Source organism: Saccopteryx bilineata, chromosome 5, assembly GCF_036850765.1.
Source record: "Saccopteryx bilineata isolate mSacBil1 chromosome 5, mSacBil1_pri_phased_curated, whole genome shotgun sequence".
NCBI lineage: Eukaryota > Metazoa > Chordata > Mammalia > Chiroptera > Emballonuridae > Saccopteryx > Saccopteryx bilineata.
This window is the reverse complement of record NC_089494.1, coordinates 12,559,807-12,586,487: the sequence shown is the minus strand read 5'-3', so window position 1 is coordinate 12,586,487 and position 26,681 is coordinate 12,559,807. Positions and strand designations below refer to the sequence as shown.

Genomic DNA, 26,681 nt, shown 5'->3' with positions numbered 1-26,681 from the left:
ATTACTGAGAAGATAATAAATGGTATAGATGATGACAAAACTTGGCCTTTGAGTGTCATTACTCTGAGCACAGAGTGGCAGCAGGACTAAGAAATGAGTAAGAGAAAATAGAAATTGGCTTAGAGATAGCAACCTGAGAAAATTTAGCAGTGAAATAAGGGTGAGAAAGAACGGCAGTTGTGGGGAGGGGTGCTGACCCAAAGTGACAAAGATGAAAGTGGTAGGGGAACAATCAAATACTAAAACAGAGAACACAAGGGCCATAAGCTAAAGCAACAAATTATGAAAAGGTCATTTTAAAAATGTTTAAATATATGTGTACAATATTTGAATAGGCTTTAAAATTCGGCAAATGGCATCCTCTCTGAATCTAAGACACCAGAGGACAGAAACTCGAGGTTCACTGACAATGCATCTAAATTTACTTGATAAAAACTACCCAAAAAGTACCCTTAGAGATGCAGAGCAACTGAAAACTTGGTGGCTAAGACTTAGCTACACACGATGTCACACTCGAATCCGCAAAGCCTAGACTGAGCAACTGGTAAGGCAGGTCCTGTCCACTGTCACTGCTTTCTTCACTACCTGTTCATTCTGTCTTCTCTTTATTACAGTTTTATTTTCCCTGATGAGCTTTTCAGCATTCACTGTGGCTACTGCTTCATTATTAGAAGACGTCTAGGTAACTCATCTTATTTTAGCTTAGTTTTTTCTCTCTTCCATTTCCAACAGATTCCCCTTTGCCCGTGGGTGGCCGTGCAGCCCAGCCTTTCTGCCGTAGGGAAAACCAGGCCGGGCCGGTCCACGGTGCATCTCCGGGGTCACCGCCCACTGCCCACCTTGTTGAAGGAAGTCAAGCGCCAGTGGCTACTTCCTCCTTCGCTGTGGTCCCTCCTGAGCCTCGCCCTGGGCAGAGCGGCTCTCCAGCCAGCAGGGCCCAGTCTCACTTCTTCCTGCTGTGAGGGGGCAGGCGGAACAGCTCAGCATTGCTGGGGAGAGGACATCGGCGTTCTCTGAGGGAGTCTTAAAGCTCCTGTGCGGAAGGGTCAGGCTTTCAGTGGATGACATCTGTCGAGTACAGCAATATGCCCTGTCCACTCACCCCACATACAAATAGCATTACTTTTAGTATAAAATACTTAAAAACATGTGCCGTGCAATCTGAATCACACTGAGAGAGAGAGAGAGAGAGAGAGTACATGTCAAAAATAGAAACAGATTGCAGTTGTATGAGTGTGTGTATGTTGTGTACTGTGCGTGTGATGTGTGCATTGTGTTCTTGTGTATATGATAGGCATAAGTGATCTTTACTGAAATAAAATAATTTATTATATTTCATTCATAGCCCTGCAAACACATATTAAGGGATAATAATATTTGTTTATATTGTTGAACTTAAATAGGTCTCAGGAAGTAAGAATTCCTACTGAATCAGGGTTTAATGGGGGAAGGGTTAAAAAACTCATTTTTTACAGAGTTTAGTGAACCCTCCTCAGAGTCTAATAGCATCATGAAGGGGTAGACTTTTTTCTTTTCAACTGTGGACATTATCACTGGTAAGAGAGTTCTACCGGGGACCCCTATGTAGACTGCAGACACTCATACATCTTGCCAATGAATATCTCAATGCAATACTTAGTAAATGAGGAACACTGATTTTAGCATTTCCCTTTTCTCAATTTCCTGATGAGTGTTAAGGAATTCATCACATATTTGAAGTTCTTGCTGCCTCTGTCCGAAGCACCCAACCATCTTCATGAAGTCCGCGTTAGTTTGGGTTGGTGTAAAGTGGGCAATCCCTAGGGAAAGCAGCATCCATTCTAATGGAGACCAGCCTTTAACTCCATGCCTTTGTCACCAGGACCAGAGCCGAGCCTGACAACCTCAACAAAAATGCCACAGCTAGGGTATTCTAAACTTATATTTCATACAAACAAATACAGCCTGGATTGTTAATGCACTTTAAAGAGTCACACAGAGAATTTTTCACCTAGAATATAGTGTTCTTTTCCCATTAAAAAATAACCCCTAAAGCAACATATTTTTCACTGGATGATTATTCCTCTATCTCAGTGATTTTCAACCGGTGTGCTGTCAGAAGTTTTAAAACATGCAATACCTGACTAGTCAGCCAGGGGCACTGACCTCCTTTCCATTAGATCAAGGGTTGGGAACCTATGACTAGTGAGCCAGATGTGGCTCTTTTGATGGCTGCATCTGGCTCGCAGACAAATCTTTAATAAAAAAAAAAATAATGTTAAAAAATATAAAACATTCCCATGTATTACAATCCATTCATTTCCTACCGCTCATGTTCATGGTTGCGGGTGGCTGGAGCCAAATCACAGCTGTCCTCTGGGACAACACCAGATTTTTACTGGATAATGCGTAACGTACACGGGTCGTTGTATGGCTCTCATGGAATTACATTTTAAAATATGTGGCGTTCATGGCTCTCTCAGCCAAAAAGGTTCCCGACCCCTGCCTTAGATTGTCAAATAAAAAATGACCACAGCGAACATGAGAATAACTGTCCAGTATGAATGAATGAAAATTATATCTTTTCTTTATAGGCAAAAAATATATTTTTTGTTATGTATTTTAATAATTAGTTGATGTGTGCCGTGAGACAAACAAAGTTAAAAGTCACTGCTCTCTCGGCCCTGGCCGGTTGGCTCAGCAGTAGAACGTCGGCCTGGCGTGCGGGGGACCCGGGTTCGATTCCCGGCCAGGGCACATAGGAGAAGTGCCCATTTGCTTCTCCACCCCCTCCCCCTCCTTCCTCTCTGTCTCTCTCTTCCCCTCCCGCAGCCAAGGCTCCATTGGAGCAAACATGGCCCGGGCGCTGAGGATGGCTCCTTGGCCTCTGCCCCAGGCGCTAGAGTGGCTCTGGTCGCAGGAGAGCGGCGCCCCGGAGGGGCAGAGCATCGCCCCTGGTGGGCAGAGCATCGCCCCCTGGTGGGCGTGCCGGGTGGATCCTGGTCGGGCGCATGCAGGAGTCTGTCTGACTGTCTCTCCCTGTTTCCAGCTTCAGAAAAATACAAAAAAAAAAAAAGTCACTGCTCTCTCTTTTAAAGACATTCTGGGTTGAAGCAGGCAAAGTTCACAAATGATCAGGTGAAGGTAGAGAAATACAGCCTACCAGAAGATGGGATTGAAGGCCTCTTAATCAATGCTGTTATCTTTGATCATTGAGGGACAATTGCCAATAGCCATTTCCCTCTAGGGACATATGCATTCTCTCTGCTGGCTGGCTAGGATCCCACACCAGCTTCCCACTGTTGGCAAAGTTAACCACAGATGAGACTTACTGCTTTTAAAATAAAACAAGCACTAGGAATTGCCCTCCTGCATTCATTCCGATTGTTAATTACCTTGCTTTCAATATGAACGTCACCCGATGTTTAATAACTCCCTGAAAATCACAATGTGCACGTCTTTCGGAGAGGCCAAGCTCTTTCATCTCTGTGAAGCCTTAAAGGAGAAATCAGTAATTTATAGAGCATTGGCATTGCATAGGTTTTATTCTCATGGTGGTCATCTTTTTCCACAGAAAGATGTTCTTATGAGGGAAGGGCAATAAAGCAGTCTTACATAAGTCATTTTGATGAGAGAACAAATTGTCATGGAAGTGCTATACCCTGAGTACGGCACAACCCAACTATTCTGACCAAGAACTATCTGCCAGGGCACCTGATGGTTGGACTGGCTGACACCTGTGCAGCTGCCACCCCCGCCTCCAGACCACTTCTTTAATGGCATCATAATGCATTCGGATCTGATAAGGTGACAGAGAAGACAGAGCTAGCATACTTGGATGGAAGCATTTAATGCCTTGCATTGTGGAAACTGAAAACTAATGGATGGGTCTTGACTTTTCAATCAAGAGCTTCTTTGTGTTTTGCAGAGAATTAATTGTTGGGTTTTCTCTATTTAACTGTGAGCACTGAAGTAAATCCCTTGACCCTTTGATGTGTGGAAGCACCTGGTTCCCAATTAGAGGACCAGCTGACTTCTGGCCCTCTGGTCTGCACCTCACTGGTGGACAAGAAGGACTAAACAACAGGCAACGAGGATTGAATTGCTCTGAAAAGGGCACCGCTATCTATTGAATCTGGTAACAAACATCGAGGCAAGTGCAGAGAGGCTCTGGTTCTTTGCCAAACATATCTTGGTCCTGGCCCCATACCAAGTGTCAGTGACAGCAAGAGGACAGAGCAGCCACCCAGGGTCTGTGTGGGGAGATGGTGGTGCACACAAAACAACCCACAGAGACACCAGGAGGCCAAAACCAAGGGCAAAGAGAATACGAGTCAGGAGCACGAGGTCTACGTCAAGGAGGACTTCATACAGGCACAGAGACCTAAGTCAGGGCCTGAACAAACTAGGACTCTAAAAGTCACCTTTGGAAGAACCCCCTAGCAGACATTCACCAATACGTGTTAGACTCACATGGGAAGGTTGTTGGAAAGATTGACTCCTGAGCCCATGCCAGGACCTCAGCTGGTCTGACAGGGGAACCCAGGAATCTGTCTTTGTAACAAGCAAACAACCATGTGACTCACCTGAAGATGCTGCACACACCCACTTTCAGAAACAACCCAAAAGCTGATTCTCCTGGTGGTTTTCTTAAGCTTGGGTCGCCACCTCCCAGTGCAATTATTTTGTCTACTAGACCAAAGTCTGATTTATAAAGTAAAATGTTCCCTTTCCGTATGGATATGCCATCAGGCTGAATTAACTAACTAGCCACCTGTCACCCCGAATGTTTTGGAGCCTGAAGAGCAAACTTTGGGATGAAACCAGCCATCACATCCGGGTCTCAGATGTGTCCCCCCATCCTTCCAGCTCCCTTCTTGCCCTCTTCAGTGGCATTTCTCTGCCTGGACTTCCGTGTCCCCGGCCTGCTTATCTCCCAGCTGTTATCTGAAGCTGGCTGTCTCAGACGTGGCACCACTGACATTTTGGGCCTGATCATTCCTTCAGAGGGGTCTGTCCCGTGCACTACCGGGTTTCAGCAACATCCCTGGCCTTTTCTCACTGAATGCCAGTAAGCCTCCCTGCTCCCCCGCCACACGCCCTGCTGAGACAGCCAACAGAGTCTTCAGAGACTGCCAAAGTCCTCCCGACTCAGGGTCAAGGGAGAAGAAAGCAATCAATCCTGTTTGAAAATCTCTGATCCAAATCCTAATGCAAATTATTCTCCCTGAGTATTTCTTTGATGACAGCTGCCAGGCCCGGACAGTGATGCAGGTTCTCCTCAGACCAGGGTGAGCCCCTCTGGAAAGCTGAGTTGAGAGCCTCCTTCCTTGCAAGAACTTTGGGCTATGGGCCGACAAGTCAGTCCTCTCTCTTACTTCCCCATTTGCCTCTAAATCCCACTCTTGGCATCAGTCTGAGAGTCTGAGTTTCTGTTCCTATTCTGGGCTGTCCCTACTTTTTTTTTCTTCTTTTCCAAGTGCAAGGAGGGGAGATGGAGAGAGACTCCTGCATGCACCCCGACGGGCATCCCCCTGGCAACCGCCATCTGGGACTGTGCTCATTGGAGGCCACGCTTGCAACTGTTTTTAGTGCCTGAGTCAGAGTTTCCACGGAGCCATCCTCAGTGCCTGGGGCTGATGCAATCGAACCAACCAAGCCATGGCTGTGGGAGAGGAAGAGAGAGAAAAGGGAGAGAGGTGGAGAAGCAGACAGTCACTTCCCCTGTGTGCCCTGACCAGAAATCAAACCCAGGATAGCCACATGCTGGGCTGACATACTACCACTGAGTCAACCTGCCAGGGCTGGGCTAGCCCTATTAAAATGTTGCTATTTCTTGCCTGAAAATGACCCAAAGCCATTACAATCTTAAGTAAGTTAGCAGATCCCAAGAGGCAAGCTGGTCACCTAGGCAAGGCCCCAAGGATTTGGAGAGGAGGACAGATGTTGTAATAGTGTGAAGAATACAGTTGGGAGTATGGTGTTTGCTGTTGTGGCTAACCACAGTACCTAGTCCATCGAGCACTGTGAGGTTTAATAAGAAAATATCCATGAAGTGCTTAGCACAGTGCCTGGAATATGATAAAATGTCCAATGGCTGTCAGCTCTGTGTCTGGTTGTGTCCAGGCGGTGAGCTCAAGCTGGGCCACTGCAGTGGGTATGGCGGTGCTGTTTGTGCTGCGTATCAGGGCAGCAGGGGAGGGCACAAGAAGGGCATTGACTGCTTTGCAAGTAGCAGTGGAAGCGAAAGGACATTCCAAAAGTGAAAGGAGCATCCAGAAGACCCTCTTGGCTTAGATGTGGATAATGAGGTTAAATAACCCCTCCTCCCATGCACGCCCGATCCTTGCACACTGACCTCTTTGTGCCGTCTGTGTCTTGCAACACTGGCCACTTCATTTTATGTCCCCACTGTGCACAACTACAAAAGCTTCCCATTGCCCTGTTCCTGGCCTCTCCCTTCATCCCACACAAAGGACCCACATGCCAAGGAAGTTAAGAAAGCCAAGATTTAACCAATATCATATGCTTTTAAAAACATCTTTTCATGGTTACTTTTCTGCCTAAACAAGACTATGAATTCCCCGAGCAATAAACAGTATTGTCTTTATGTCTGAGCTGCGCTGGGTCTCCTCCCGTCATGCGGCAAATACCAACATTATAATTATCCATTGGATGTCGCGGACAGGAGGACAGGGCACGGCACTTTCTTTCTCTCTGTCTTCTCCTCCCTTGCCACAGCTTTCCAAGACCCCTGCGAGGTAGAAAAGCACCCTGACGAGGAGGCATGTAATCTGATTGGTTTCTTTCTGCAAGGGTGTCATCCATGGGGAAGGAGATTTGTTACCTAGATTGTATCAAAGACCGTTGGCAGCGTTTAGAATTGGCATCCCTCTGGCTTTGACTGGCACTCAGGGTTTTATTTTCAGAAATGAGTCAGGACTATGTGTTCACTTCTTATCTCTCTGTGCCCAGAAGTGCTGAGTGGAGACAGCCATTGGTAAGTCCTGTCTTTTCTCTTGTAGGCAGAGGGTGCCTGTATTCAGAGCGACAAGACCATTGGGTGGCCGTCAGGACGTCTGTATTCAGGAATCAGTCTATTAACTGACAGCCCAAGTGACCTTGGGCAAAACAGAAACCTCTCTTGGCCTTCTGTGTCCTAAGGCTTTTTCTTTCTTTTTTTTTTTTTTTTTTTTTTTTTTGCATTTTCCTGAAGCTGGAAACGGGGAAAGACAGCCAGACAGACTCCCGCATGAGCCCCACCGGGATCCACCCGGCAGGCTCACCAGGGGCTACGCTCCGCCCCTCCGGGGCGTCGCCCCGCCTCAACCAGAGCCACTCCAGCGCCCGGGGCAGAGGCCAAGGAGCCATCCCCAGTGCCTGGGCCATCTTTGCTCCAGTGGAGCCCCGGCTGCTGCGGGAGGGGAAGAGAGAGACAGAGAGGAAGGAGGGGGGTGGGTGGAGAAGCAAATGGGCGCTTCTCCTATGTGCCCTGGCCGGGAATCGAACCCGGGTCCCCCGCACGCCATGCCGATGCTCTACCGCTGAGCCAACCGGCCAGGGCCTCCTAAGGCTTTTTCAATCTTAAATTTCTATGTTGTTGTTGTTGTTTTTTTTAATGTAAAACCACTTTCAGGTAGACTAATGACTTGGCTGAGAAAACAAACTTTTCCCATTTTTGTTTTTTGTAACTTCAAATGTCTACTGGAAAAGAAAGGAAATCTTTAATCAGAGCACCTCTTTCTGCACCCCTCGTCCAGATGGTGTACCCCAAAAGGGCGCTCCCTGTTTCTCGCTGCCAGACCCCGGTTGGATCTCACTTCAGAAGGAAACGGCTGTGCCCTCTCCCCAGATGACTTTGCCCTTGACAGGGTTTGCAAACAGAGCCCTGGAAGGAACTTGGCACTGTGCCCCACCCACTCCTTTGACTGATACCATCTTGGTTTAATATGAATATTCAGATTTTTTTAAAAAAACAACATATAGTTACTTTTGCTTTGAGTGTGGCTACAAAAACAGAAGTCAACCATAGCAAACCAGTCCTTTCAAAAATGCCTGAAGCTCAGCTTTGTCCCTCTCTGTTCTCTGGACAGGTCTCCTGTGCCCATTGCCGGGGTTGAGTCTTTGTACAAAAGCCTGACTTTCTAATCTGTTGGGAGAGAAAAGCAGAATTAACGTGGGCATGGGACTTAATCTCCATTCCCCTTGTTGTTGTAACTGTACCGTCTACCCCTTCCCCTTCCAGAGCACGTTCTACAGGTGCCCTGACCACACCTGCACCAGGGACTCTTCACTCTGAATCTGAACCTTGAGAAGAATGACATAAGGAAAGAAGACACCTTGGGTTATAGCAAAGACTGGCCTAAACCTTGCACACTGTAGCCCAAGGGCCCTGGCCCCCTTCCGGTGCCCCTGAGACCCGCAGTTCAGTCCTTCCTGCAGTTCAGTCTGACTGGCTACCCCCGCCTTTGCTCCTGTTCCCTTTGATTTAGCTAACACCACTTTCTACTTGCCACCGTTTGTGAGTTTATTCTTCCGATGGGCACAGACACCGTGCTAATAAGCATTTAGGGCAGTCATAAAAAGAAAACTTTTTTCCTTTTACAAAATTTAGTGGAAGTGGTTTGGCAAAAACTGTCCTGGGTGGCTTGTATTAGAAAATGCTAAAAATCAAACAAATGAAAAGCTCATTCCCCCCCCCCCCAATTTTCTTTCTAAGCCCTAAAACAAACAAATCAACCAAAGCTCATTACTTCTCCTTCTCAGTTCTAAGCTCTGTGACTTTATGGCAGGGGTCGGGAAACTTTTTGGCTGAGACAGCCAGGAACGCCACATATTTTAAAATGTAATTCCGTGAAAGCCATACAACGACCCGTGTATGTTACACATTATCCAATAAAAATCTGGTGTTGTCCCGGAGGACAGCTGTGATTTGGCTCCAGCCACCTGCAACCATGAACATGAGCGGTAGGAAATGAATGGATTGTAATACATGAGAATGTTTTATATTTTTAACGCTATTATTATTTTTTATTAAAGATTTGTCTGTGAGCCAGATGCAGCCATCAAAAGAGCCATAGGTTCCCGACCCCTGCTTTATTGTCATGTTAATAACTTATCATCCACCAGGGTGATAAAATCAAGGAACTGATACTCAATGCCCTTATCCCTTCATCTGCATAATAAACTCACTACTAAATGCTAATGATTATATATTTTCTCTTAATCCTTCTTCTCATTGCAGCAAAATTCTGTCTAAAGCAGGGTCTGACAGTGTCATTCCCCAGCTCAGAAGCGTTAAGTGGTATCCCCCTCGTTAGTATTTGTGTTTCCCAACCTGTGCTCCTGGGCATCACAGTGTGCAAGTCAATGTTCTACACAAGAGAAATCCAGTGTCAGGTAACCTTGGGAAGCCGTGGATTGAACAGAGCTGAACAGGCCCCTCTTCTCACTGAACAACTCCCCAAGGCTATCAGTCACCACTGGGCAGCGTGAGTCCTTTGCGGAGTGTGTACCAGGCATTCTCTCCCAAGCAGAATTTTGCACAGAGCATTTCCCTACAGAGGGCTTATTATTCCCTGTCGTACAGGCTGGGGAATGGTCTCTGCACCAGCATATGTGGTGAGACAGGATTTAAAACAATTTGGAGGCCCTGGCCGGTTGGCTCAGCGGTAGAGCGTCGGCCTAGCGTGCGGAGGACCCGGGTTCGATTCCCAGCCAGGGCACATAGGAGAAGCGCCCATTTGCTTCTCCACCCCTCTGCCGCGCTTTCCTCTCTGTCTCTCTCTTCCCCTCCCGCAGCCAAGGCTCCATTGGAGCAAAGATGGCCCGGGCGCTGGGCATGGCTCTGTGGCCTCTGCCTCAGGCGCTAGAGTGGCTCTGGTCGCAATATGGTGACGCCCAGGATGGGCAGAGCATCGCCCCCTGGGGGGCAGAGCACCGCCCCATGGTGGGCGTGCTGGGTGGATCCCGGTCGGGCGCATGCGGGAGTCTGTCTGACTGTCTCTCCCTGTTTCCAGCTTCAGAAAAATGAAAAAAAAAAATAAATAAATAAATAAGATACTTAAAAAATAAAAAAATAAAAAAATAAAACAATTTAGAAAGAGGAGATGATAGTGAAGTCTTCTCCACAGCAAACAGACATTCGGGAGCTCATGAGAGGACCCGGGACAGGCTGAATTAGGACAGGTGCCAGGTTGCATTGGTGCTAAAACAAAGAGGTGACAGCATGCTGGCTGGGTGACTGGGTGCTGGTGCCCTCAGGGTAAGACCTCTGCCCCTTCCCCAATTTTGTCCCTGTTCCCTCTCTGGATCGAACCCCAGCCATGTCACTAGGTGCCACTGCCCTTGTCATCTCTCCCAGGACTGACTGCTCAAAGCCATATAACCAAAATGCTTGTGCACACGTTACTTAAATAAATACCTAAAGCATTTCCTTACACTGGATGAAAATGAACGTCTTTGTAATATGTAGGTTGGGGCGGACTGGGCCTCTGTGAGCCTTCGGCCAAACAGGACGCGGCAGGAAGAGATTTTCATGGTTGTGTGTAGTAAGCACCGAGTAAGCAGTGTAGTCAGCATGGAACATAATTCATGACCCAATTCAGGTGAAAATATGGGACATATGGATCTTCCCTCTGCCCCACCCTCTGCCTCCAGCCTTCAGTAGCCGCTGGTAGCTTTAAACTTGTTTAAAAACCGATTTTTTTTTTAAAGGATTTGCTGCTTTTGATGCATTGGTATCTATGTCTTCTATTTGCATTATGTTGCTAGAAATTAAATTGTCAGATATTTAATACCACATTCCCCTTTTATTGTTTTTAGGACAAGAAAAGATAGTCTGACTCGTTATTAATCATTTATCCCTGTGCAAATCTTTATGAATAAGGAGCTGGAGGAAACGTCCTCTCCAAGTCAAGATATAATCTTTAGCTTTACATTGATTTCCATTAACATCAACATCACTTTCTACTCTGATTGGGCAAACACAGCCTAGCTTATTACAGGCAGCGTCCCACCAGCTTCTTGAAGCTGGAACCCTGAATTAAAGTGAAACTCTAATAAAAATTTGTAAGAGAATGACAACCAGGAAGCCTATGATTCAACTTGTTTTCACAGTTGTGTTTTCCTGCCAAAAGTGTTTTAAAATATTTGAATTGCCAGTATTTAAAAACTGGAAGACTTTACATAAAAGCTCTGGTTACTAGTTTCTCTTGAAAAATTCAAGATCTGATCAGACTGCTCCTACCTTCTGACATGGAAATAATTGCTCAAGCAAAGAAGTAGCCTTACCCTTTGAATGGTCCATGCCTTCTCTTCTTTGCTGTGCTCCCACCACTCCCATATGTCTCCTTGTCTTGCATTCTGGGTCTGTAGGCATCTGAATTTGGAACCCCTGGCTTGAAGTCCCATTTAGATCATGTCATTAGTAAGACAATTCTAACTGAGACTCTGCCCTAAGCCTTACCTGATCCCTTACATTAGACAGCAAGCCTAAAGACTTCTATTGCATACATATTTGCAGTAAATCCAGGTCTATATCGGATCAATAATTTACTCCTGATGATTCCCCAAATGTGAATAATTCCAATGTCTTGACTGTAGTAATAAAATTGTGTTTCTGCTCTAACACTCCTACCAGAAAGCCCTCCTTGAATACATGAGATGAGAGAATATTTCTTGCATTCTAAAGCCACGGAAAGCACCAGAGGGAACTAAATTTCTTTCCCAATTTTTCAAAATAAAAACTGTTTTGATGCCAAGTCAGCTTGTGTGAGAAATGGGTGTGGCAGTTAATGACTTGGCTCAACACCTCTTCATGTAAATGATGGGAACTTGATGCTAAGCAAAACCTCTAAGAAGGGATATTTGTTTTAAAGAGGAAACAAACATTTTGTCAAGTAGTAATTTTACATTAAGAATGAAAAAAAGATAAGAGATTTAATATGAAAAGTGGCCATGATATTACTAAGAGAGTTACTGATAAATTTAAAATGATTCTCACCATGTATTTTTACGATACATCGCATATCAAGAGTTGACCCTTTTCTTCACTCAATAAAATAGAAATGATAGATCATAAATGATCTCAAAGACACTTGATATTTCCAAAGTCCTATCACACTATGAGGGCATAGCCATGAAGGCTCAGCCAATGTTTTTATTTCTCTACATGCATCCTTGGAAAACTAAGAGAATACTATTATTCCTTCTTCACATAGATGCCCTGTGTTGGTAACCATGTAAATCATGATGAAAAACCATTACAGTCTCTTGAATAATTTAATAATTTCATGGCACTATTTCCACATATGCTATGATTCCTTTTTCTCTTAACCTTTGAAAGATGATCAAGAGAGGATTCTGTCCTACTCCATGTCCCCTAACAACTCTACAGTTGTACTGACAGTTCTCCTAGTAACGTCAGAGGAGAAGACCTGGTAATGGATTTATACCAGAAGTCTTCCCTCCAAAGCCTCAATGCCATTTTTTGGCTATTCTGCCATTTCTACCTTAATGGTTTCCTGCTCAGGCGGCTGAGGTCAGGCGGTGAATCACCTTTCATAGCACCTGCTGTCTCTCAGACAAGCACTTTTCTGGCCTCTGTTCTCCACACTAAACCACACAACGTTAAGTGGTCCTAGCAGTGTAGTACAAATATGATGCCAAGGCTTCCTCTGCTGACATCTTTTATATCAAATGACAAATGCTTAGAGTTTAGCCTCACTGTTCCAACAGACAGGTGTACTGTACAAAAAATTATTTCCTCTATTAGAAAAAAGAAAACCATGAAATATGTAGAGAATCAAAAAACGATGAAGAAAGACAATAGGAACAGAGCATTGCCCCCAGCTTTTCTTACACCGTGAAAGACAAGTAACTCAAATTTTTGCTGTAGTATAACTATAAAACGGGAAATGTTTATCTCGGAAACAACAGAAATGATTACAAGAAGAGTTGAGAAGGGGGAAATCAAAGTTAGAATGAATTTCTGAAATTCTCCAATGCAGGTTGAAGCCTCATTTTCTCAAATTATTTTGATATATCATTAAATAATATTTAATAACTTCCCAGGCTTGGACTTAATTCTTTCATTGTAATATTTAATAAGCTTAGCCTTACACACCAGAAGCACAAGTTATTCCTCTATTGTTTAACTCAGGAAAGAACTATTTGGCTCTAGCAGGTGTCTAGCCAGCATTCTTTATTCCAAATCTGTCTGTTTCAAGGTGTAATACGTAAATAATTGGGGGAAAGAATATAATACTCACATCCATCGCAGAGCAAAGAAATATAGGGCAGAGAAATTCAAAGAGGAAAAAAGGCACTTGGAACATATGGGTGGTTGGTGTGGGATCCAATTAAATGACTGTCAGGGACAAAGATTATTTGGACTGGAATCATCACGCTTTTCCATTTTGGTCTAATAGTCCAAAGAACCATTTCCTGTATATTACATTTTCAAATATCTATTTTATATTTTACCTTTGCAAGGAGGTTCAGTGCCGGATGCACAAGGTTAGAACGTGTTAACCCTCTTGTGGGTGTTTTCTCTGGTGAAATTTAGAAGAGTGCCTGTTTCTCAACAAATGCAATAAAAATATGCCATAGAATTTAAAATTGAAAAGTCTCTTAAATTATAAGCTACTACAAAAATAAAAGATACTTAGTAGACAGTCAAAATTTAATAGCATTCATTTCCTAAACACAAATAATTCCTTAACACAGCTTGGTCTTTAAACAAAACCTCTTTGAAACAGATGCCACCTGACTCACAGTAATTCCTTCTGAGGTCATCAAGAAACATAGGAGCCACAGGGTCAGGAATAAAACCATGATTTTTCCATGGGTTTACATCTTGGTTTTTCTAAGAACAGGTGATTACTAGCCTTGAGCATTATCCACAAATTAAAGTTTGAAATATCCCTGTTAGCAACATGCCCTCAAAAGAGTAGAATCCCTTTTCCTTCGTTTTTATAGCTTCCCTTCCACATTGGAAGGGAAAGGTAGCAGGGCTATTAGGATGCAGACTTCACGGACCAAGACTAAGAGAAGAAGTGACGCAGAGCTGTTAAGGGAGAGGCTCAGGGCCGCCCCACCCACTCTTACTGCCTGGTTATTTCTAGTGGAGATGTCCACAGCGTAAGTGCTTCTCCTCCATGGCGTATGTCATTATCACTACATCACACAAGAGAAACTCTTCTGGCAGAAGACAAAAAACACTGGGGAATCAACTTTGTAATTGCTTGAAAAAATATTTTTAATTATTAGGTTGATTTAAAAAAAATTATCTTCTAGATCTGATGGTGTGCATTTTTCCAAACACATAATCCTTTAACCTTTTAAGTATGCAGAATAAACGGCCTATTTAACAGGTCCTTTAATGTCACAGTGTGTGCAAAGTTAAGGAGGTCTGGTCAGAATCCTGGATGTGCCCACATCTCATGTTGTGCAAGAGATGGAACACAACTTGGCTTGTAGGAAATCTTAGGTCACTGTTGGCTGACTCCCCACTCAACAACAGGCACTCTCCTAGAGCAAGGTCAGTGTTCAGACACAAGTCTGTCTGCCATGTACTTTTCTGCCCTGGTCTCTCACCGTGATTCTGTACATAGTCCATAATCCAGCCTTTCTTGGATGCATTCTTGTCTTCTATACCCTTCTGTTAAAACCTCATGGCACTTTCTCCACACTGCTCTTGTGGAACTTACCTACTTTATTTCTTTTTAGATCATATTCACTTAGTACAGGTCAACTCCCTTCTTGCTGTGGTATCTTCTTAGACATAAAAGTAGTTGCTTAATTACCTTCCTATCCCTTCGAGAACTTAGCCTCAGAACTCTAACATGGCAGGGGCTCCATAATTATTAGGGTTTAACCACCTTCCCTAAATCTGCCACAAAGTGATTTAACTCTGAAATTTAAAGTTTTATTTCTTAGGAATTCATTTGCAAATTCTTACAGAAGAAAGTTGAATTGCCTCATGCATGCAGGAAAAGTCAGCAGTGTCATATAAAACTTGATAAAATCTTCCTTCTCACAGGGCTATTTTCAGAGAAATAAATTTCGATCCTCTTATGTTTCTTGTGTACAAAAATAAATTGTATTTTCTCAAAGAGCCGTGTTTAAGTGCCGAGTGAAAGGCTACCCTGGATATTGAAATGTATTATTAATCACATCACTGTGGCTTTCCAGCGAATGTAATTACTTACTATCTATAGCAGAGTTCAGCTAATTGATTAACATTACCCTAGGAAAACACAAGTGGGTACAACAGACTGCCTGACGCCTTCCGATATTTGGCAAACATCAAGTCCTCAGCACGTATCACCCATTCTCTGCCGTCTCTTTCCCTCCCATTCCTTTTGAAAGACATTTTTGAAGGGCCTGCATATTGCTGATGCCTAGAGCTCACTGGGCCCCAGGACGCTGCCCGAGGGAAGACCTATCTGCCGTCTGCACACCGTGGAGAATAACCCTGCCCAATAAAGCACGTGGCTTCTTTGCATTAGCATGATATGACACATGCTGCTTTGTACTACAAAATAAGTGTCACGTGGCCCTGTTACAAATTAAGACCGAATTTCTACTTTTTTGTGCCTGTAAATTCCAGAATGTAATTCCCAGGGCAGCAGAGGGGAAATGTTCACTTCACTCCGTTTTTCTAGAAGGCTCAAGTGTTTCTTTCCTCCATCTGGATGTCAATAAGACAACTGTCTCTGGTGTGTGAATCATAAAACCAAACACACAGTCTTCAAATATGAGTAGTGATCACACAGCATTCCTGAGACAGCGCAGTGTAACCCTCGTTCTAAAGACGCAGAAAAACAAAAAAATTAAAACGCTTTGCATCATGGGCTTTACAACAAGTCTTTCTGGAACTAAACCTTAACACTTGCTGGGTTTATGGGCAATTATGTTTTATTGAGATTATGAACAAACATGGACAAACTCTGTTTAATGACAGCTAGCTCATGGTGATAAAGTTAAATATCTCATCCTAATTACAGGTATTCAGGTAAAAAAAAAAAGACATTCACAGTAACTACATTTGTGATAAAAGAGGCATGAAAGAAGTAAGAGCTTATGAAATGACTCCATCACTGAGCACAGGTCATTAAAATCAAATGGAGAAAGCTTCGTCTATCTTCCAATTTTGTCCAGGATTAAAAAATTGCCTTTGTTTAGCTTGATAATCTACATAATAAGTAAAAGTTTCAGTGCTTGTCTAGTACCTTGGCATTGGGTAAGCCATCACCAAAGTATTTTATAATCAGGCATTTGAATATGCCATTTAATTTGGTGACTATGACAGGAAGTAGGTTATGTCAGTGACTATAATAGGTCTTCTAACCAAATTACAATAAAAAAACAAACCAAAAACTGCCTCTGTGTCCAACCGTCTTGGATCATATTAGTGTTTAACTTTGTAATTAAAAGTACATCTTGATGAGCCACATACTAATTTATGTAAATACATTTTGAAAAAAAAATAAAGCTACGTATAAGTCAGTGGTAAAGATGATCATTTGTAGGGATGTGAGAAGAATGTGAGGATGTATGAAATAGGTTTGAGTGAATTCCCGTAAATGTTATTTTTTACCTTATACCAATACGCAAGATTTGCACAGTTCACTGCATAAACTTACTTTACAATTTAAAAACTATAAAAAAGAAAAGCTACGAGGTTTTATTCATTCTTGGTTTTTTTACTCTCTGCAACTCATTTTATCTCTCTTATTCATTAAATTTGGGGAGAAACATCAAACAGAAAGCACTAGCTGAATTTTGAATGGATTCATCTAAATCTCTACCTCTGAATGTGAGGCAGATAACCACGGAAAGGAAAACAATGTTATATTATGACCTTGATTATGCACATAAAAGGGAGTGTTTGCTGGGAAATCAAGCATGCATGAAACAAAAAATGGCAAAAGAGTTAACAGAAAATGATTCGTTGAGTATTTTTACTGACATAAGTAATTCCCATGTAGTATTTAAGGCAGAGTGCCAGAAAATAACCTCTAGAAACTAAGAATAGTTTAAGCTTTGGATTCGTTAAACCACAAGAAATATGAATCTAAGCCCAAGATAATCATTCAAGGCAGAAAAGGTTCTGGGGTTAAGTCTGTCACTGCCAGATCTGCTACTGAAACTGTGAAGCCTGGGCCTCAACTCCATCCAATGGCCCTCACCTCCCACAACCCACTTGGCCACTCTTGTCAATTTTCTGCTTCCCATTTGACCTACAGCACATCACCTCTTTTAATCTGTTTGGTATTGAGAAATCTCTTTGGTATTATTTGATTTTTTTTTATAAAATGATGCGAAATGGACATTTATTGTGAGACGGTAAGAGATTAAATGAGATAATATCTACTAAGATGTATAAACTCTATCTCAAAAATTTTGTCCTCACTGGTTTTATTCTCAAAATAACAACAGATTCAGTCCTAACGGCTAAGTTAGATAGTAGGTTGCTTTTTCCATCCACACAAGGCTCCATGGCTCCATTTAAAACTCTGATTACCAAGCTAATGAATGTAATATCATAGTTGTGTCCACATCCAACCACGTAGCTACAGGGCAAGCTCACAGGTAAATAGGAACTGCGGTTACAGGGAGAGAATGAGGCTGAATGTCCAAAGGCAATGCAAGGCTGGCAAGCTTCTTAATTCTTTCAATTGTAGATTGTATAAAATCTGAGCAGTATTTGTGATCAATATTTACTATCCAAATACAATAGAAAGATGTTGTCAGTATACATACACACTGAATTTTGAAGATTTAGTGTGAAAAAACCATGTACAACATCTTATTAATAATTTTATGTTGACCGTATGCCAAAATAATAGTAGTTTGAATACCCTAGGTTAAAGAAAATGTATTATTAAATTCAGTTTTTTGTTTTTTTTTACTTTTTAAAACGTGGCTTCTCAAAAATTAAAAATTTTCTGACTCACGTTGTATTTCGATGACAAAGAGCTACACTCTATGCTGTACTATCTTCCTCAGTAATGTAGGATTAAAAATAATTTCTTCCAGTGGTTGTTGTGGCAACAAGAAAAGATAACTGTGAAGTTCTTAGCAAAATATCTGACACGCAGTTGAAAGTGTTCACTAACTAGCTACTGTTTTGTGCACACTGTATTCATCTTTAGTTTTTCTGACATACAAAGCAGAATCTGGAGGTGTTCTGCGGGGTCTTCAGTCTGTTCTCATGAAGGGCCTGAGAACGAAGCAGACCACGGAGAACACAGAGGGACCACCAGTGGGAACTCTGAGAACTGACCACAGGAATCCACATCTTCTTTCTCCTTCACAGATTCCCACTTTGTAACTTTGATGACCCATCCGATATGGTGTTCACTTAGTCATTCATCCATTACTCAAATCTTTTACTGAGTATCTGCTTCTGAAAGAATCTGGGCTCCACAATTTTGAATTTAAGAATTTCTTAACTGCTACAAATTTCTCATAAAATTACAGTCCCATCAGAAAACACTAAATTAAAAATTTAATAACAAATACAATGCAAACTATGTTTCATCTCTACTGGATTGAAAATATACTCTTTCTCTCTCTTTTTCTCTCTCTCTCACCTGATTTTCTACTTTTTTTATTATAGTAGTGGCTTTAAATGCTAACCACTTTTTTTTGGGGTGCTGTATGGATTTTCTCTCTTTGTCACTTCTAAATTTGGCTTAATTGGGAGAACTGGAAAGATGCAATGTCCCTTTACATATGATGAAAGGAAAAAGAGAATAAACTAAAAGTTAAATTTCAGGAGAGGAGCAACTGTGTGGATAGCACAGAAGTGAGCCTTGAATGCAAATGTTCTTTGAAAAATCTATTGTGTGAATAATTTATTCAGTACGTATGACAGTGCTCCAGCAGATAAGCTAACCTTGAATTTCCATTTTCCCACATTCTATAAAGCACAAAATTAGTTTCCTTTTAGCTGTTCAATTCTTTCTCTTAAAATAATGTTTTAAAGTACATTCAATTTTTAACCTTCTCATAGTTTCAACAAAAGAAAAAAAGAAATCACAACAGCTAAACCTTAGGAAGTTCTTACTGAGTTCCAAACACTATCACAGGTCTTTTACGGCTATTCACTTGTTGACTAACCCTAGGAGACATGATGGTAAACAGAACGATAGCCTGTGAATATGTTGGTGAGGTGAAGTAAGATTGCAGATAAAATTAAGGTTGCGAGTCAGCTGATTCTGAGGTAGGAACAGCATCCTAAATTGTCTAGGTGTGTCTCATGTAATCACAAGGGTCTTTTGTAAGTAAAAGAGGGCGGTAGGGTCAGGGGTAAGAAACTGAGACATGTTTGAAGATACTATGCTGCTGGCTTTGAAGATGGAATAGGGCCAAGAACCCAGGAATGTGGGCAGCCTCCAAAGGCTGGAAGAAGCCAGAAGAAGACAAACAAAAAGAACCAAAAAAAACAACAACAAAAAAACCCCAAACAAATTCTCTCCTGTAGTCTCCAGCAAGGAATACAAACCACCCTACCAATTTTGGTCCAGTGAGACCCTTCTGGGATTTCTGACCCCAAGAACTGTAAGATAAGAAACATGTGTTCTTTTAAGATATTAAGTATGTAATAATTTGTTATAGCAGAAACAGAAAACTAACAGAGTTCGGTACCCTCATTATTCCCACCTTACCTACAGGAAAGAACAAGGCACATATAGAGAACTGAAATAATTGATCCAGCAATCACACAGAAGAAGCAAATGCTTTTGGAGGGGATTCAGACCAAGCACTCCGGCTCTTAACCCATGGCAACAACATAAAAGTTAGGACTCTGCTGGGTTGCAACTTCCTTGGGAGCTTCCGGGATATGATTTGAAACTGGTCCCACACAGGGAAGGCAGGCAGAGACCAAAGAAAAAGGCAGACCACTCCAGATGGATTGGTGACAGATTTAATAAGCAAGGGAACTTATTTAGGAGACTTGACTTGGGTGGCCACAAGTCATTTTCTATTCCCACTGGCCAAATGTTAAAAGTTTATCTAGAACCCTTAACAAGAGTCAGCCATGTACATAGGGGGCCTTTATTGAATTTTGGCCAAGTACCCATTCCAGGTAGTGTCATCATCACATTACTATCTGAAGGCTGTGTCCTTGGACAACTTCTAGTACCAGGAAGGGAAGCAGAGGGCACATTGCACATGCCAAGCACAGGGGGGCAATGGGGAGTCTCCAGTGTCTGGGTCCAGCTTTTGGGTCAAACCTGCAGTCACGTCTACTTGACGACCTTCTCCAATAGACTGTCACACGGCCTGTTCCCTTTCATTTTATGGGTCTCAGCCGCACTGATACCTCCTTAGAGGAGGCCTTCCTTGGCTGCAGTTGATGAGGTTGGATGCTTACAGGGCAGTCTGAAGAATCTAACTCTCATTTGAAGCACTTAACATAATTACAAATTCACCTACACTTGGGTCTTTTCTGTCTCTACCACCAAACTGTCAGCTCCATGAGAGCAGGGCAGTGACTGTCGGTCCCTTGCCATCCAGGTCTGTCAAATGCCAGGTGCAGCTGTCCCTCAGCTACCTACTGAATTTCTAATGTGTGGACACACTCATTTGAAGTGTATTGAATGTGTTGGAGGTGGTCTTAAAAAAATAAAATACATTTCAGCAGACTAGATTATGAGATGTACATTTGAAAAATCCTAAACTTCAACCCCCAAATAAGCCAGCTCTATGGAAAAAACATCTGAGAGAATAAAACAACTATCCAGAGAAATGTACTGAAGCCTGACAAAATGTGGTGTACAGGGTTAGTTTGCTTAAAGGTGCATTTTATCTTCAATTGTGTTCCTCGGTTTTCACAAGATTTCATCATATTGATTGAAGCTGGGACCCAAGGGCAAGCCTTGTCATCTACTCTTCTAGGAAGCATAGAAACAGAAACAAGCATGGCCAGTATTTTCTGGTATTTGATTATTTTTGAAAGTTAAGGGATTTTTTTACCATTGATTTGTTGAGTTCATTTTTTTTCTAGCCATATAAGTATGTATTTATACTAAGTAATACAATCATTTTAATCTCCACACTAGGGGCTCCCTCCCAAACATATTGACCAGGAGTACAATGCTCTCTATATTTTTAATATGTATTTATATCTATCTATAGCTATATATAGTTGAAATTGCTCATTGTTTTTAGTATAAGTTTTGGCATATCCCCCTCCAAACCTGGGTTTTCTGCTTTTCTTTATCATTGTGGTGCTTTTAATTGTAAACGTTTTTTTTAGTTTTTGTGTGTGTGTGTGTGTGTGTGTGTGTGTGTGTGTGTGTATATATATAGTTTGTAGAACTAGAAGGATGCAAGGTTATATAAACGAGATAATACTGGATGTAATTTGAATTTAGTAAACTGTTGTGTCAAAGATTTTTTATGCTAATTATTAAGCCTCCAATCACATTTAATTAATTCTTATACCCAAGGGCAATATTCAATTCATTTGCTTTTTTTTCTGTGGCTTTGAGATTCAGTTCAAAATTAGTTCACCAGGAAAAATTACTGCCAAGGATTCTCTGTGCTTTTAAGCCCAATCTCATACCCATCTATGGCAAACCACTTAAAATCACACCAGGAATTTTATATTAGTATGTTCAAGATTCGATCTCACTAAAATGAAATAAGAACATTAGCTCAGGATTAGAGTGTTTAGAAATTGTTTTTTCCCTATGCAACCATTCAATAAGATGGAATTGGACAAAACATGTTGAAATCTTTATGGTAATAAAGTTTTATTATATTAGAGTATTTATTAAAGAGTAAGAAGAGAAGCCATTAACTTTCCTTCAAAGTAGCTCCCATAGTCTATCCCTCTCTGGTCTTCATTTTATATACAGGACACATATATGATATAAACCAGGGGTCCCCAAACTACGGCCCACGGGCTGCATGCAGCCCCCTGAGGCCATTTATCTGGCTCCCACCACACTTTTGGAAGGGGCACCTCTTTCATTGGTGGTCGGTGAGAGGAGCATAGTTCCCATTGAAATACTGGTCAGTTTGTTGATTTAAATTTACTTGTTCTTTATTTTAAATATTGTATTTGTTCTCATTTTGTTTTTTTACTTTAAAATAAGATATGTGCAGTGTGCATAGAGATTTGTTCATAGTTTTTTTTTATAGTCTGGCCCTCCAATGGTCTGAGGGACAGTGAACTAGCCCCCTGTGTAAAAAGTTTGAGGACCCCTGATATAAACCATGTATGTTCCAAAAATACAAAATAGCTTGGAGTATGATTACTGTAAATAGATTTTCATACTCTAAGTATTACAGAAAATTAGAAAAGAGAGATCATTTATTCATGTCAATCATTTACTTGATATGTACATTGTGCCTAGCACTATATCTCATTGCTCAGAACTTAGACTTGTATATCTATTTCCCTATTTGACAGCTACATGTATAGACCTAACAGGCATTTCAAACATAATATATGAACTTAGATTTTTGTTCTCCAAATCTTCTATGGCAGTCTTCCCCATCTGAATGGCAACCCAGTCTTCTGGCCAAAAACTGAACAAATAAATAAAAAGTAAATTAAAAAAAACAACCCCTGCACATTCACTCACGATTCCTGTGTTTTTGTTTGGTTGGTTTTATTTTTCACTCCTATGTTCAATTTGTAAGCAAACACTACAGGTTCTATTGCAGTAAATCCAAATTCTACCACTTCTCACAACCTCAACAGAAGACCATTCATGCCTTCTACTGAAAACATTGAGAGAGTTTTTGGTCAATGATCTCCTTGCTTCACCCCTTGATCCTCTGCAGCCATACATCCTGCTTCTCCCCTGCACAAGGCCCTCTAAATTAATGCACTTACTATCCACCAGGCACTGGTCTAAGCTCTTTGCAAGTATGAACTTACTGAATTCTCAGAATAACCTTACACAGTAAGTACCGCTACTCTCTGCCTTATCAGTGGAAAACGAAGGCACTGGGACAGGAAGACTAAGCCATTTGTCAAGATCACACATCTAGTGAGTGGCACAGGTGAGATTCAAACCCTGACATTCCGGCTCCATAGCCCCTGCTCTTAACTTCTGTGTCTGCTCCCTCCAATGACTTCTCTTCTTATTCTTTGAAAAAATCCAAGTCTTCCTGATGGCCTGCCAAGGCTGACATGATCTCACCCCATCACCTCAATGACCTTACCTTCTACTACCTTCTCCCTGGCTCTCGGTCGCGGTGGCCTCCTCACCCACCCTAGGCTTCTGACTACATTGAGGACTTTCACCCTAGTTGGTTCTTCAGCCTAAAACACTTCCCTACAAAGCATGGCATGGCCCACTCCCCTAGCTCCTTCAGGTCTTCCCTCAAATGTCGCTTTTTCAGTTAGAATGTCCCTAATCTTCCTAATCCTATTATCTTACATAATATAGCTAGCCATTATTCTAAGCCCTTCACATATATGTATTTTACTTCATCAAACACTCACAATAACTCTGGGTTGATGGAATTGTCACTCCCATCTCAAAGATGAGAGAAGAGGCACAGATGTTAAGTACCATGTGGGATTGTGCAGCTGATAAATGATGAAGTCAGCATCCCGACCTGGAACCTCTCACTCCAGTGTCTGTGATCTTACATACACACACACACACACATACACACAATTTGGTGACTAATGGATGATGACAAAGTAAGAAAAGAAATCAGTCTGTTCGGAGACTTAGCCTCAGGGAGAGAAGAAAATTAGCCTGTCAGGTTAAAGGAAGGTAAGAGGTAGAAAGTATGGCTTATCAGTTTCTGGAGCCATGTTTCTCAGACTGCCATCCAAGTTGCTCTCCATCAGAGTCACCAGGGGTGTCTGCTGAAAATGCAGGTTCCTGGGCTCTACTCCAGACCTGTGACCTGGTCCTTAGGGGCTGAGTCCCCAAGGGTTTGTGTAAATAGGAACTCCTAGGTGATTCTGAAACATGTCCAGGTTCTCAAACCACCATCTTGGAAATTAAGAAATAGTTTCACTGACTTAAATTTACGCACTAAGCATCGCAGCCCTAATGTAGCATTTCTATAACAACAATATTTGCAAAATATACTATCTCCATAAAGCTTTGCAACTTAAGGCAGCTATCTTTGATGGGTTAGTTCATTGTTGGATTCTCAGCACCTACAACAGTGGTTGGCTCAGAGTAGGCGGGCAATAAATAGTTGCTGAATGTGTGAATTTTGGAGTGGCCCAGAGGAAACTTTCAAGATGCACAATAATTTTGTATGAGTGCCTATGATTCTGAGTGGCCCAAGATTTCCATTAGACTTCTCATAAAAATTCAGTTTTATCATTATTTCCTTATAGGTGTTGAAAGTATACTGGCTTTTGGAATCCTTGATTTAAGTGTGGCTCAAGGCTCTGGCACTTAACCTTGAGTGATGTAAACAAGCTATTCAAGCTGGCTGAGCCTCCGTTTTCCTCATCAGTAAATTTATCATCACCTCATTTGAGGCCCATAAAGGCATTGCAAAAATGTAAGAAGCTTTGAAAAAACAAGGCATCGTTATTAAGTGAATTAATTATTTTTTATTTCTCAGTTACTCTGACACACAACTTTTTTTTTGGCAAATTTCTAGCTGCAAAATTTGATAGTATAATTAGTAAAATTAAGAAAAAATGACTTGCAATGACGGAAATGGTATAATTAATATACATAGATATAGAATGTGTTAATGTTATTAACAAGAGTCTAACTTAAAAATGAATGTCTCAAATCCTTTAGGATTTAATTTGTGAAATGTTGTAAAAGTAAAAAGTAAGAAATCATGCCTACTTAATGTTTTCTCTTAGAGCTAAACATAGCCAAATAGTTCAAGAACAATATTGCTTTTCAAAAATAAAATATTGATTTGTTAAAGAAGTTAGCATAAAATGTTATAGCTTAGTATTCTGTCACTCAGAGGCACAGCCCAAGCCAAATGACTTTCATTTAAAAACCTTTAGTGTAACAGGTATTTTTCATCCATTATTTACTACATCCTTGACATCCGAACACTGAAATCTAAGAGAAAAAAGTCGATTGTACTGAAACCGCCTCAGTTTTGGAAACTTTAGCACACCATCTCCGTCCTCACATGGAATTTCAGTGACTAAGCACATCTCTCTCAGAATCTAAAGTCAGGAAAAGCTTTATCCTGAACTTTATTCTTGCTGATCAAACAGTTGCACAAAGTAGAAGTAACACTGTCTATTACAATTAAAGCACAGAGAAAAATGTAATTAGACAAGTGGCAAGAAACAGCTTTCTAACTGGAGCACCATGCATGCATTCTACAAAATTCTCAAAAAGTTTATTCTGATTTTATGCCTACATTATGCATTTTGGAGAGACATTTCTGTTGCAGGGTCAGAAATCAAAGCTCCAAATACCTTCAAGTTAGAGCTATAACTACTAACATCTATCCAACTTGATACAAAAATATCCAACATGTGAAATAAAAATATCTGTTTGGAGTGCTTCTTTCAAATGAGAATTGTAAAAATAAAATCCACTTAATTAAACCAACTGCAAAATTTTCTCTCTTTCTGCACAAAAGTTAATAAAAGCATACAAAATGTTAGGCAGTAAAATGTTTAATAGACCGATAAACTGCACATTTTTGTGACAAATCTAAGAGACAGAAAATTAGCTCTTTGAATGATAGAAACAGTTTTGAAAGGTTTTCCCCGAACAGAAAAGTGCAGCAGTGAAGTCTAAGTCACACATTTCTTTATCTAAAGCAAAATACCCCCCCCACACACACACCAAATTCTAAACTGTAACCTCCTTCTATAATAACAGTTCAATCAACAGAGGCTGCTTTGCCACAGACACCATACCATTATGATGAGGGTTCTGGGTCTGCTCATTTCATCGTCGCTTTCCAGAGGCACAATTTCGTGGGATGGTTCTTCCTGGCGTTGGCTACAAATGTGTGGACAGCTCCTCTGAACCACAGAACGAAAAGCTTGTAGCAGAACAATGCTGGCAGTGCAGCCCATCGCTGCATCCTGGAGCCCACAGAATAACTTCTATGTTGATGCTATGTTTGCAAAACAGTGGCTCCTTGTCCTGAAAACAGCCTACATTGCAGCTGCAGCCAGCTCGGGCTCCAATCACTTCCTTGAGCTCTGATCATCTGATCAGCGCCAAATAGCTTGGATGCAGAGATGGGAAAGATTGGATCCACTCAAACTGAACACACTCAGGGATATTAGAGCCTTCTGACCAGAGAGTATTTCTCGGTTCATTTCGAGAGTGTGTTTCCTGTCTGTGGCAATGCTTCTTTTCCACTCCAGTTTCAGAGATCTGGACAAATCTCTCTTTCCCACTCAGACATCCAAATAAATCACTTTTTCAAACTAAGTAACTGAAAATCTGAATGCACCCTGACATATTTTTCCCCTCAAGGCAAATGAGTGCCATATAAAGAATGAAAATGATTTTTTTTTTAAATGTAAGCATTTCCAGGAGGAAATGTTGCTACACACCTCACAAAGTGAACGGGCTTTTTCTTTTTATGGCTCACAAGTTCCAGAAATGAAACTGGCTCATCCGAAATGTGGTGCCTGCTGAATCAAAAATGACTTATCAAAAGTATGCACGCAGTAACCAAACCCATGTGAGTGACACCAGTGTTCGTCTGCAGTTTCCTCTCAATAGTTGGCTGTCCTGTTCCCACACGCC

General features: G+C 41.6%; 1 protein-coding gene across 4 annotated transcripts in view; it reads right to left on the bottom strand.

The window, feature by feature from the left end:
- DOCK10 (dedicator of cytokinesis 10) overlaps positions 1-26,014 on the bottom strand; it is a 197,727-nt gene extending 171,713 nt beyond the window's left edge. For all 4 annotated transcript variants that reach the window (XM_066279139.1, XM_066279140.1, XM_066279142.1 and 1 more), the window contains exon 1: positions 25,835-26,014. In XM_066279139.1, the coding sequence (XP_066135236.1) occupies positions 25,835-25,996 (162 nt within the window). In that variant the 5' untranslated portion in view covers positions 25,997-26,014. The remainder of the gene's footprint in view (positions 1-25,834) is intronic.
- Between the last annotated feature and the right edge of the window lie 667 nt (positions 26,015-26,681).